Source organism: Tribolium castaneum, chromosome 4 (genome assembly GCF_031307605.1).
Source record: "Tribolium castaneum strain GA2 chromosome 4, icTriCast1.1, whole genome shotgun sequence".
Lineage (NCBI taxonomy): Eukaryota > Metazoa > Arthropoda > Insecta > Coleoptera > Tenebrionidae > Tribolium > Tribolium castaneum.
The window spans coordinates 4,217,233-4,231,888 of NC_087397.1; the positions used below are offsets into that span (position 1 = coordinate 4,217,233).

The 14,656-nt window shown below is 36.8% G+C and overlaps 1 protein-coding gene and 1 non-coding gene across 3 annotated transcripts in view; both read right to left on the bottom strand.

The window, feature by feature from the left end:
• Tomosyn (tomosyn) overlaps positions 1–14,656 on the bottom strand; it is a 67,080-nt gene that overhangs the window by 20,521 nt on the left and 31,903 nt on the right. For both annotated transcript variants that reach the window (XM_064356042.1, XM_064356041.1), the window contains exon 2: positions 4,093–4,190. In XM_064356042.1, coding sequence (XP_064212112.1) covers positions 4,093–4,190 — 98 coding nt within the window. The remainder of the gene's footprint in view (positions 1–4,092; positions 4,191–14,656) is intronic.
• On the bottom strand, positions 11,093–11,183 carry Mir970 (microRNA mir-970). Its single transcript, NR_036318.1, has one exon. It is a non-coding gene; the product is annotated as a microRNA mir-970 (primary transcript).

Sequence of the window (14,656 nt, forward strand, 5' to 3'; positions counted from 1 at the left end):
CCCGATCCGTATCGGAAATGGATTTTCACATCTTTATAAACTTGACGTGCAAAAGCAGCCAAGCAGACGAGTTTCTACGAAAACTAAATTTTCTTAAAGTAAACGGAAACTTTGCTGCAACGCAATTAAGCAAATCAACTTTTTGCCAAAATGTGGATGAATTTTTAATAGGTTTTAGAATCCGGAGCTTCCAGCTAAAGCTCAGTATTAAAAAGCACTCTATTTTGTAGCAAACTATTAACCATGAAATTTTGTAGTCTTATCGAGACTGCTGAAATCGTAGTGTAATCGTTCGTTTTTTCCGACCTTACGCAATTAAAATAAATTAATATCTCGATTTTCGAAGAGCAGGCAACTCTTTTCAGCCGGAGGCGAGCTTCCTTTGCAAGTCATTCCGTCGAAATTATTGAAATCTAATTTAAAAGATATTGGGTAAGATATTGGCAATTCAGTGCGTTCTCCTGATTCACGAAACGGGCAATTTATATGCAGTCAGATTAAATCTCGCCTCTAAATATTGACATTATTGAAACGTGGCCTCTAAGCGCGCCCACGTATGTTGAGATAGGCAAACGAAACTAGCCATAGCCATAATCCAACTAATCCTGAAGTTGTTCCTTTTTTCGAATTGTCCTATAAAACTTGGAGGCAATTTTCGACTCACAATGACGGCAAGGTTGCGCTTCTTTCTGATGGTCTTGACATAAAACTCGACGCGTCCGGGGTTCGAATAAAACGCTGAGACAAATCGTTCGATTTTGCGTTCAAGAGGTGATCTAGAGGCATATCTATTAAAAATAAGACCAAGAGGACCTCCTTCTCCTAATTCCTCCTTTACGGGAAGGTTAACGGCAAATCGATGCCAACAGCAAGGCTGTTAAGCGCGGGAACAGGCAGATGCTGTTTCCGTTAATGTGTGCGAAACAGCCGATCAAAGACACACGCTGCAACTTCTCCAGTGGAATTTCCATACGCTCCACGTTTAACAGGTTGAACAAACCAATGAAATTTTTCTCGACGTAACCACATTCACCACTCTCGACTCTAATTCACTTTTTCGAAACACTATCAAGAATTCCTTTCCGTAAAATGTCTCGCTCGAGTCGGGCGCAAAACTTCAGTTGTTTTTCGCGAGAAAGGGGGAAATGTTTAAAATATTAAAGCAGAGCTGGTAAAACCGCTTTAACGTTATTTCCGGGATCTGGAGTGAGCTTGCGGAAAAGTCGCTAACCGAGTGTGTACCGGAAGGGTCATATCTGATAGGGCTGAATTTAAATAATGAACGGGCTGCGAAATGTAAACCTGCAGTTTGGCTTGTTGTAAATCCTGCAAGCCACAATCAGCCGCATTATCACGTAAGGATTTTATTGGACGAGATCACAGAGCTTTGCGGGATCAAAGAGGAATTACCGCGGACTGCATGCGCCGATTCGGCCGTTTACACAACCCTATTACCTCAAAAAACTGCGACATAACAATTACTTGTTACGAATTAGAAACTTTTAAATAATGAAGAAAAACAAACCCCGATAAAGAAATTCGAAAATTTTGTGCATAACTTCTAAATTTAATAAAGTTGGTTGATGAGGATAAACAGCAATCAATGATTCAATGAATATTTAAGTGAGAAATTTTCGCCTCAGCAAAAATTCATAAACGCTTGCAACTTTTCCGCAAGTTTCCTCGTACTAAATCCAACTCAAAGAAGCTTTGTAAGTATTCGGAGAGTAAAACTCGCAATATAAAATAGCTGTCATCTTAGCATGTACAGGAGGAGTGAGCGGCACCTGAATCTATTCGAAAGTTCAGTTAATTCAACTACTTGCACTTGAAATCACTTCCAACTAAATCCATTTGCGAAAAATTTTCTGTTTAACTACTTGTAGAAACTTTGGATCGTTCGAATTAAACGATTGAATTTCATTGCAAAAATGTCACGGAGCACAAAATTTCAAGTCTGATTTCTTGTAGTGAAACACGTTATATGGCCATGTTGGGCGATAAAGCTGGTCAACAAAATGACGTCTATCAGCGTTTATGATTACTCAAGATTATTGCGGATATTGAAGATATTAATTCCAAAATCCTATAACAATTTATAAAGTTTATTAAGGTATAAAGCGGACATTTCATCAATCCTGTTTGCTCTTGATAGAATACGCTTCCGATAATAAACTCAACAAATGCGATTATGTGACCATCTGATAAACTCTGCTTTAATAGCTTCATACCGTTATAATTTTTTATTCCTTCCACGACAACTTCATTGTTTCAGCGCGATTTCAATCAAATTTTCTGTATTTTAATTGAAGGAACAGCGAGGCCATTATAAGAAGCATTTGTAATTTAGATTTCGTTTCGAATTTCTTCAAAATTTCATTCGAGTCGCGTGCCATTTGTTCGTACTTGATGGAAGTAAAACATGGAATCGATATTTCTAACAATTTAAGCTCCGCTGAACGCTGAAATACCTACATTGTTTCACATGTGTTTTGTTCCATATTCCCGTTGTTTTTCAGCTATTGTTCTTTGTAATTAACGAAAATACGGTCGCGCCTCGTATCAATTAAGTATTCAAGAACGTGAGCAGCGAAGCACGTTCACATAATCTCAAATTATTTGTGATTTCGGGAGACGGCAGCAGTCACTAGGACTAGGTTTCTTCCAATTAGAAGCCCATGACTTATTCATGACTTCTGCAGATCTATTAAGAAACCATTTCCTTGCTCGTATCACAATTATGATAAAGTTGGGAGGATCAAAGAAAATTACTTTCGCTTGGGAAATATACACCAAACAGGGTGAAATTAAACCGGCGACTAAAAATAACATTACGGGGAAGAAACCGACCGGACAGAAGCACCTCAAGGAAAGCTCTCACCGTAAACGAGCTATTTTTAAACAATAGGAGCAAAAACACTAAACTGGTGTGTTTGACTTAATTAAATTAAAAAATGAGAATACTCCTTGAATTAGTAAAAAAAGCAGCGTAATGAAAGAGCTTTAACCCGGGTGAAAAATGTGTAAATATGGGGACTCCCTGTCAATTTATTTAACTACAAAACGTGGGGTTGAGCTTTTAAGCTCCAGTATTATTAATTTGGACACATACAACTTTAACATAAACCTTTACAGCAGCTTTTCGCTGGCCGGTGACTCGTGCACGTGAATACATTAAAAACAATGTGTCTTACTCAGACTGGAAAAACCTTGATCAGCAAAAAGGTTTCCAGAGAATTAAGCAAAGTGAGATGCATCATCATGTATATGCTTTTTTAGTGGGAAAATCCCGAAACTGGTCTTGGGAGTAACGCTATTTTCCTGCTTCAAGCTCGGCCGATTTTATGCAGATGTACTTGTTAAACTTTTCTGTTATCCACCGACATACTTTTTCATTAACTTTATTGCTCAAGCTTTACACGAAACACGTATATGGCGCAAGTTTTTATTTTACTTGTCGAGTTATGATAAAACAGGATTTATTATTATACGGAGGAAGCTTTCAGGGGGTAGCATTATCGTTACATTTGCTCCATTTCCCCTCGATTTTGAGTTTCTTATTAGACATTATAAGGGTTTGACGTGCGTCGATAATGCACGTTTTCGACACGAAGGCTGAATGTCATATTCAAGTGGTAAATAAATATTTGACGGTTTGGTGGAATAGATTTGGAGAAAAAATCCCACTGTTTACTTCGCAAAACTTCGCACAGTGGCCTAATTCGGGTAAAAACCGAACACAATCAACCGCTGTCAGACTGGTGCAACAAATACGCAAAAACAAACACTTTCGGGCAGCGTTCATTAAAAGTTTCATTTGGTGTATAGTTCGTTCATTTCCAACTCGTTATCTACTCAGAAAAAATCAATAATAACGCTATTATGTGAAAAATGACGCTTCGACATGAATAGCTTCATGAATTTTTAGAGCTTTGCTGGCACCAAATAAACGCACATTTCAGCCGCAAGAATAATAAAGCGCAAATTTACAAATAAATTCATCTCGTCAAATACCGACCTTGGCCTTGCTCCATTAAATACTCCGTGTAACATCTGTGTACCTAAATTTCGAAGATTAATGAAAAAGGATACATCCTGAGGGAGCCACATTTTGAACCGATCGCCAGTAATCGCTGCACAGGGTCGTACGCCATCGCCGTGGGTTGAAAAGGGAAGCCATGGCGGAACGTCTGAAAGAACATTATTTACACTCTCATGCCACTAATGAAAAAATTACAGAATAGCACACTGCATTGATTAATATTCGCACGCTTGCAACCGTAATTTAAATAAACCACGTACCAACATTGCTGATTTTCAGCAACTACTGCATTATCTACACTATCAAATAATATACGTGGCAGGCAAACCCGAAATCGAAACGTAGAGCCAGATAAATTTTATGCTATATCGCTGTGATAAAAATGTACACGGTGCTTCAGCAAGAAAATTGGTATTTTTCGACTTGTGATTACCGCAAAATTAACTTTTCATTTCACTTCATTCATGCACAACTCACTTCCACCCCCTGAGGAACAAACGTGTTCAGTGGTGATAATTAAACATCAGAAAATTAATTAAATTTTGCGTAAAATGAACACGGTAATAAATATATGTTTATTTTTTGTTTCAGGCAATTCAATTTATTATATTACACAAATATCTGTTACGAGATGAATGCGTCAGTGGGATAATTTACCGTGTTGATACAAAATATTCAATCCAAAGTTAATTAAAATTAATGTGTTCATTTGTTGGTCTGTTATTCATACTACATGAAAAAAAGCTTCTAAATTTAACATTTTTAGAAAAAGGTTTTTTTTCAATCTGATTTTGGGACCATTTCAGCTGATAAATTAACCTTGCGTCCTTTCTTCAATTATTATTCATTCCAACTCAACAATACCTTTTACTGCGATTTATTCACTAGAAAAATTAAATGCCTCCATAAATCACAATGAGGAGTAATTAAATTCGGAGTCCTGTGTTTATTATTTCACCAAACAAAAAAATAGGAGATACAGCTCAAATCCTGTGGTATTTTAAGAAATCCGGTATTTTTACAATAAACACTGCCGAAAGCTTCAATTTCTAGGTCGAATTAATCCAGTGACTTGTAGTTTTTCTCTCCAATTAAAATAATAACCTCAACTTGAATACTTTCGACTGAAAAATTAATTGTGGGCATTACTGCAGCGTCAAGTCCAGACCGCTTTATTCATGAACAGACATAAAAAACGCAATCAGGAGAACAGCTTCTTTAGCAAAAAGCAACTTATTAAAATGCATAAACTTATTAAACGGTATGGTTCAACACAGATTGAGTTTGTATAATTAAAAACCTAACAAAGCTGAATTTTTAATCACTTTTACAAAGTTTGACGTAGAAATGAAATCTTGACATCATGAACTAATAAAAGAGAACGGCGAAGACTTGAAAATTACTACATTTTACGGTAATGATAGCCTTTTGTACGTTCACGTACCGTGAAAAAGTCTCTTAATTTTCCTCCAATTTTAATATATCAAGTCCTTTATAAAATCCCCGAATAAAAGGCCCAGAGAGGATATCATTTGCCGAAACTGATTGCTCAACATGTCTGCGTAAATTTCATCATGCAAATTATTAGCGACATGGACGTGAGCAACAGTCGCAATAATGTGGTAATTGATGAGCTTAAATCGGACATACAGAGACCGTGAGTAATTGCACGAGACGACAAGCGCCAATGAACTATTTCAAATGCAAATAAATGATAAATACTCGAAGTTTAGGTGAACTCCTACATTCAAAAAGCAATACATACTCAGAACCGTCTCAAAATAATCTGGGCTTTCCCTTCCCTCAGCAAACAATTGTAAAACTTCACTGAAAAGTGCCAAAAGCTAGATTTAGATAATTACATTTTTGGTAAACCAATCGAAAATAAAGTCCCATCCAGAGTTCAATTAACTAAATGTAATTAGCCTCATGTCGATTTCTAATTTGAGGTTTCATCTTCATGCATTATTCCTAAAACTCCAAATCGGATTTTGTGGTTTCCATCCGAAGCGGAAAATTGAAATTAAACAGTAAGTAAATAATGTTTAATGCGAGCAATTTTTCGTTTTAGATGGAAATACGTAGATTGAACGTCTTCCCGAAGGTGGAAACTTCGTAAAATAGCTGCTAGTGCATAAGAACGTGACATATTTTGCGCAACTCATTATTAATTAAAGCCCTTCGGAGACACGAGATATTCGGACAATTTCGTAAATTCAGGCGTCACAAAAAATTCAAGACATGACGGAAGATAGTTGAAATTTTTGCCATTACTTGTACAATAATCTGTTCCTGTTTACCATCTTTTCATTGAGGGCCGCCCCACGTAACTTCATGAATTTTCAAGCGAAATGTTCCGCCTCATCTGGGAATTTCGTCTCCGAAAATACAAGAAGCCATGAATTATTATCGCATCTCGTCTAGGTAGACACGACCAGCCTCAACCGTCCCCGTGCAGATTTACAATAACAGCTGGCGTCCGTTTCTTATTTATGGCCGGGGGTTCGTCAAGAAGGTGCTTTCGAGGTCGCTCGAGAATATTATGCGAGCTCGGTTTAAGTTAATGGAGGCCTCGACATACACACTTGTTGACTGGAACACCACGACGCCGCCACCACGATCGATATCTATGCTGAGGGCGCCGACGGTGGCTGACGTCAATCATTAGCCCATCATGCAGAGGTGTTCGTGTTTTCCAGGAGATCCAACACTCGATTTACGAGCTGCCATTCATGGGCACCAGGTGCCCGATTTTTTGTATTTTATCTGTAGCCGGACTCCTTGGAGCTGCGCCACTGATTGGTTCCTTCCCATAAAAAGGATTTTACGGCGCGAATGTTCGCTCTAATCTTCCCTGTTTGCATAATTCAGAGTGTCCTGTCGTAACGAGTTTTGGATTACGTTGCTTTTCTCTCTTGTGAGTTTAGCATGTCACCGTAAATTACGTAAATTGTGAAAAATCTTGCTGAAAGTGCGACAAATGTATGCCGTTATCCCGTGCTGAGTTAATCGAATTATGGAATTCAAGCACATGTGTGACAGACACAAGGGATTATTCTGGGACAAAGGACTGGAAATGTTGGCACAAAGCTGTATATCTTGTTGTTGATTTCCGACGGTCTATTTGAAACGTCATCAGTTGAGGTGAGGGCTTTCAGCCTCAACAGACCGTTTACGTCTTATTTTCCGCTGCTGGATGTTTATGTTTGTCCAACAATGTGGCCGGTCTGCCTCTAAACATTCATACACGACTTGCCTGAAGGGGCAAAGATATTGTTAAATTTCTGGTTATGAGCACAAACACGTGTTGGCTTTCTTTGGACAAAAACACGATTTTTTTTCTTTCAGTTCTAGAGTAACACCGAACATTTGCACACAACTTGAAACTAAATACATAATATGCGGTTTTGCGGTAGATAAACAACCTTCCTATCCGTTCCAGGAACAAGATGTTATCCCATTGTGTAGTGCTTAATTAAGTCCTCATTGTAAACTGAAAAGTTTGTTTCATTAAAATGGTAATACTTGTGCGTTTGTTATACATTTCGTTCAAATATTAAACGGAACTGTTCTGCTACTTCTGTTACAGTATAGTAAATGCTTTTGCAACAACATTTCATGTAATTTCAGCAGCTTTCTGCATACCGCCTCTATTCAGGAAAACTTTTAATGAATTTAAGCATAACCTAGTCGGAATTTCTCCTTTATGGAAATGCAAGTTACTACTCTTAAAATCCGTTAAAAGCCAACCACACGCTTACTTTTCGCAAAATATTTTTCACATTAGTGCTATCTCTCGAGCTTTAATGACAATAAAAAGCTGAAACTTTGTTGCTCTAAAGGAAAAAACTATCCTTCCTCTCTAAGTAGATAATAACAACCATTTCTTACTTGGACTTATTAAGTTAATAGCCAGAAGAAAACTCCTTTCCAGACTTCTTCTAAACATGTGGCAAAAACAATCAGCAGCATTGAAGTGACATATAGAAATATAAATCCGAATACTTGAGAGAATTGTTCCTTCTGTGCTATACATTTATGCTATCAGGAAACCGATAAACACTTGTACCAACATATTTCTTGTTAGATCCTCTCCTTATTCATTTTAACGGTATATAATTTTTCTTGGCACATAAAAATACGTGCAGCTACTCAATTTTGTAGAAAAGCAAAATTTTATTTCGAAAAGAAAACTTTAATATTCCCATGTGTACCTATTAGTTAAAGAAATATTTTCCTTTTACTGCGCTGCATAAAGCTAGAAATATAAAATTTTGTTGCCTTTTTTAAACTTTCATCGTGAAATGATCTTCGTGAATGTTTAAAGAGTAAATTCTTTGACAATGTTTATTTTGTCATAAAACTTTTCCCGGATCGTCAACAATGCTTCCTTGCTGTATCCTTTCAAAACATCAAACCTTTTAGTTTTATCGTTGCAACGACGTAGTGACTATCGAAGACATCTGTTGAAAAGACATTTAATGTAAAAATTGTGTAAAAAATGTATTCATCGATAAATAATAAATGAGGAGGAAAACACAAAGGTAACAATCCGAGTTCCATCAAAAACCAAGCTTTCCAAACGTGAAGAACGTGATGTGGGAGTGAAAAACGTCCAGAAATACTACTTAAACATTAACGAGCCACCTTCCAATATCCCACACACTCGACAAAGCTTGAAGTGACTTTAAATCCAAACATTTTCCAAATCGCTGCCATTTGAAAGTAATTCTGCTGGAAGTTGGATGCTTTATTTGCGATGATTTTACACTAAATTACCCACGCAAATTTTTTAAACAATTAATAACAATAATTATCAATACGATGTAACTCATACGTAAAATTCAATCAAAAACAGTCATTATTTCAACCAGTCAATTATTCTAATCACTGCTTAAAAATAATTAGTTTTCATTTTTGTCTATTTCTATTAGCAGCTATTTCCAATCTGCCATTAATTCTATTCCCGGAAACAATTCACTTTGGATTTTGCGATATATTGATGGATTCAAGAAGAAAGCATCATAAACCCTCTCCTCGATGTTGGAGATTTATGAGAGTTGGAGCTGGTTTAATGAATTTGTGATGAAGCACACTACTCTCACTGTGCAAACTCCATTCTTCAACAGGCGTGTCTTAAGTCACTCTTGCCAACCGCGCAAAAAATGATATGGAAAGTGTTTCATTCTCCAAAGAGGGTCGATACAAATATACAATTTATTGGAGCGTTAGACTCAAAATCAACAAACATGAAATACAGACTGTCACCCCTACATAAACAACCATCCTTATCAATCAAAAGTAAATATTGATATTCCTAGTAAGTGTATAAAGCAGCGTATAATTGCATATTGACTCTCGTGTCTAATAATATTAGAGGCAAATATACAGAGGACGCTGTAAAAATAAGTTGAGAGTCCAATTTAATTATCCTCCCACGTAAAGGTCAAGGCCAGAGATTCTGTTAAACTTTCCTCAGTTCAATAATCCCCACAGGAGAACAGTTGCAGAACTTCAACTCAATCATACACAAGTTGCAGTGATATATGTACGGCCCAAATGTTCCAAGAAATTCTATATCAACACCAATAACCTTAACTATCACAGAAGCTGAATACACAGCCGTATAAATGCCGGTCTCGGAGCAAACTCAAGCTCATTTGCTCGAATTAATGCAGTGATTCGACGAAATAACATACAGCATGCTACGGCAAGTGCTGATTGTTAAAATTAATGGCTTCGGTTAAAAATTGATTAAGCAAAACCGAAGTGTTATATCCAACAGTTAAAAAAAGCAATTTTCGGTTCTAAACGACTCGATTAATTCCAATTTTTTACAATCCCCGATTGAAAAAAGCGACAAATCAGTGAATCACCTGAAAAATTTACGCTTTTGAATAAGGTTGTACCTAACCAGAGCTGCACAATGACGGTAAATTAGCGCCGCTACCGAATTCAATTTTGGTGGATGCGCCGGGAGAGGCGATAAATGTATTAACTTTCTTCCTCACTTTCTGAGGGTGAAACCGCGGTAAAATATGGTCGGCAAAAATTACCAAAAACGATTATGTTCTGGTCACAAAATGTTCAAATTTTCATCAATCTAGTCCATAACCATTTAATCAATAAATATAAAGAAAGTAAATATAATATTAGTCCGTAGTGCCCATTATCGTAACTACACTGTGTCGCCGTCAATAAATCAAAGTAATTACCTACATAGTTAATTTACGGCTACATTGAGATAACCAATTTAATATTTATGAAATCATCTAGTTAGTCAACAATGTGGGCGTATTCTTGTAAGACTCTTTGATTAAATGCGGTATTATTCGGTTGTTTATGTAACAAAGCATCAGATAACATTTAATCAGGGTTTATAAAGGTCCTGTATGTGGGGCGTTGCTTTTATTGCAACGGAGATTTACAGAGCTATAAATCATATAATTAAGCTTGTCGGTTAATTATTTGGCAAATACAACAAACGTGAAAATAAAGAAAATAGGTAAATGGCAATAATTACTCGCACTTGCACAATCGAAACCAAAGTTGCTTTCATCTCGTATTAATTGATGTTGCAAATTGAAATCGCCAAAGCTCGTTACACCACTTTCAACTTTCGATAATTAATTAATATCAAACACGCCATTTGTACCAAAAACTAAGTTAATAGAAATCTAACAACGTGTGAAAATTTATTTCAGTTTAAACATGACTTGGATTTAGAGCTAAATTTTGTGACAGGACAAGATACCGGGTTCATACAAAGCGCTACCTATCACGCGATAACAAAAATCCAAGGACTTTAATTACAGATAAAAGCAGAACGCAGACCCCATTAAAATACTTCCTTAATCTAGTTGAATCGCGTCGAAGTCAAAAAAATGAAAGATGGTGGTAAAAATTTATTTTAAAAATGCTTTTTCGTATCAAGATCAATGAGTTTCTGGTCCCTGGCGTAAATAAAAACGGCGCAAAATAAAATTTAATTTAATGCGTGATTGATGGTCCTGGCGGAAGTGGCTCTCATGCTAATAAAATCAAAAGGATAGGAGAGACCGGCGATAGCCGCGTGTGTCTTATGATAGCTAGTGATAACACTATCAGTACGACACACGCTGAGCTGCCGCCGGCATCGTTTATCTTCATGGTTCGGAATGATGGCCGTTATTCGGTTTCATATGTTCACCTTCCAGCTCTTATGGAACCAATATGAGATTCTTTTTCATAACTTGCGACTTGTCATCCATAAATTTCTTACAGAAGTCGCATGGCTGGAAGCGACAACCGATTTGGCTGCACAAGATGTCATAATGGAACTGCCGAGAATGCGCTACATGAATCACCTCACAGCGAAATCAAATCTTTAAATAATCTCCACCATGACGTGATTTACACCAGTTAAATGAATCCTAGTAATAGCGGCAAAGCGCATCGAACGTGTTTATTCACAAAATCGCATAAATTTGGCCATTTAACACAATGACCAAAACTGAAGCCTGTCTGATCCGATCGGGCGGATTTACAGCTTAGTGGGTGCATAAACACTGCAAAAATATTAAAACTGAAAATAAAACCCCAAACTTTTTCCCCACTCTTCGTTCAACTTGATTAAATCAAAACAATAAAAGTTAGCAAGAAAATAAGGCAATTAAAATGTAAGGTTGCCTGATATTATTTAATTAAAGTGAATAATATGCGTCCATATTTCTAACCAGAAGAAACTCAACTCTCAAAATTTAATTAGAAAGAAGTTCGCAGATAAGAGAGGTAACGGAAAATTCAGCAACGCGGCAAATTACCTGCGTTAGTGATAAATTAAACCATTTGCCAAGATTAAAAACTAGCATCAATTAAAATAATTGATCCTTCTAAAGACAGAAAACGCATTTCAGTTGCAACTAAAAGAACTCCACATTCATGTTAATTGTTTTGCCAAAAATGTAAAGCGTAAATTCTCTTGATTTCTTTATTATTTTCGCATGCTCCAACAAACTTTGACCCAATTGTGGAATTGGCAAGGCCCGAGAAACACATTTGTCTAATCAATACGACTGTTTCTCTTCACCCAAGCTTAAATTTTGATAAATTAAACTATTTAGCATTGATAACCGGGTCACATCTTACGATAATTGGTCTGGCGTATATTATAATTCCGAGTCTGCACCTGGCTGAGCATTTTAATCCCGCGGTGCAAAGAATATCATCTCCAGCAACAAAAACCGTTATTCACATTCCAGGACATAAACCAGACACGTAATAATCAAGACAGTCGTTATCTGGGTCACTGCAAGTTCTTCAGATAAACTTGCGTGCGCCACTGACAGCTAAACCCCCTTGATTTATGTTCCTCAGCGCCTTATCTCAGGTGGTGGAGTAACACCATTCAAAAAAACACAAGGGACGTATTTCATCCTTACGCAAACATAATATTCAAATAAATGAGAGCACAGTATAACGCGTAGCACGGTAATGATCTGTAATTAAAAGCTAACAGTTTCAGTAATTAGGTGCACAATTGAAGACTCGCATTAAAATAATAATACGGAGTATAAATTTAATTGGCAAATACGGAATAATTTGCATACAATTATGTTTCGTTTTCTTGCATAAAGTCAAGTGGGGTGTAAGCGATGGTTAATTTTCGTGTGGAAGATCGCACACAAGAGCTGTGTTTTTGCACTGGTGGAACTCTCTTTGATCTCAAGCAACACAGTGGCTTAACTACGCATTGTATTGCACATAAATTGATACATCAAACACGATTAATGTCAGGAACACTCGTTTCAAGTGCAAGAACTAAAACTACATCTTAGGAGTACAATATAAGTAAAACGGCTCAATTCGTTCATAATAAATCCATTAAAGCACATTTTCAGTTTCAGTCTCCATATTTTGAATATTTATGGTAAGGTTTTTTAATTATTTTAACCATAGTTAAAAGTTGATCCTCTATTTAAATGTGGTAAAGCTTTGTGTCGACACTCATTTCAATAGAAATTACACGTTATCATAATGTAGACAACTTTCCCTAGGGATCTAATTTTCTTTCTTTTGCATACGTTCTACTAATTAGAGTACTTTTTATACATATTTTATTTGTTGGGTTTTCTCAAAGCAGTATTAGCTTCATCCTCCGAGAAAACATTTTCCCAACACTGCAGGATATTGTGAGAGAAACACGAGGTAAGAAAGTCGTGAACACAAAGCTTGGAGCCAATTTGGTGAATGGAAAAAATTACCTGTAATAAAGTATAGTGCGGGTGAAAACATGGGTTAAGTAATAACGAAGTTGATTCTTTTTTATTGTCGCACAGTTCCATCTTCTGACACGTAATCGAAAATTGCTTCTTTATGCGACTGCTTGTAGAATTTTTCAGTGTTTTACGGGAATTAATAATAAAACTTAATTAAAACTCGTCCACGTTTCTAATAACGAGAACCCTCCTGACAAATATTTTCCATTAAAATAAATTGGATAAGTCAAGCTCAATCCTAATCCTCTATTGCATCGATTTAACTTATTCAAAATCAGTTGTTAGCGTCAAAAATAGCTTATTTTTCACTCCGCTTATTCCCCGATTTAAATAGTCGTTCTTTCGTAAGCTTCTTTTCTGCTTAATCATCACCATCCGGATTGTCATAAATCGTGCGGCAGATGGGTATGACGTGCACACTAAGTGTATTAAGACTGGTTTGTAAACCTGAGCCGTGGAAATTCGGGACAAATAGGGCAAACGCTTCATCATCCCGGCGAGAATCTTGGTGGAGAAAAGTGGAGTAAAGCCCTGTGGGTAGCCCCACGGTGATAAACAGATCAAGCTTCGAGGATACGCCCCAAGCGAAAACTCCCTTACACGTCGAACAAAAAAAATTTTAAGCGTAATAATTATATTAACCAAGAAAATGAAAAAACTTGGCTTATGCGAATTTTCTCATTAAAACTTCGCTAGCCGTAAAGTTTCCCCAAAATAAGCGCGGCTTCGCCCACTTGAAACCGCACAAATATCGGAAGATAATCCAGAGTGTGATAAAACCAGCGTTTTTTATCACCTTTTCCTCGGGAGCGCTCTCGAAAAGAAATTAGCTTTTCGCAACCTTGCGTCCCACTCAGAGTGGCCAACAATTGTTTATTTGACATTTGAACGCAAGGCAAGTGGGTCAAGATTAAGAGCACAGACCTGCGTCTTATTACCAGTAAAAACGACCGCAGAACTTTATCGATCGAGAAACGAAAATAAAATTCGACATTCGTTAAATTACTCCAAACGAAAATATGTTTACTCAAACGTTAATTAAATGCTGGAGAAGTCGAAGAATTCGCTTCACCCTTCCCTCGCCTAATTTTTGCCGAGACTTAAAGCCGTCTATATTGAAAGTAAAACAATCCGAAAAATCTTCCAATTATGCACTCGAGACTCGTTAAACTATTAGTGGAGCTTTTAGACTGTGGGGGCTTAAATTAATTATTTAACAGCGACGGCTTTAAGCCAATATCAAATTCCCGTGGCGAAGAGCCGGTTTTAAAGTTATATAATTCATCTTAAAGTTAATCGAATCGGTAATGCAGTTTTGAGGTATCCCTACAAGGACGTTAGTGCATTCCGCAATGCC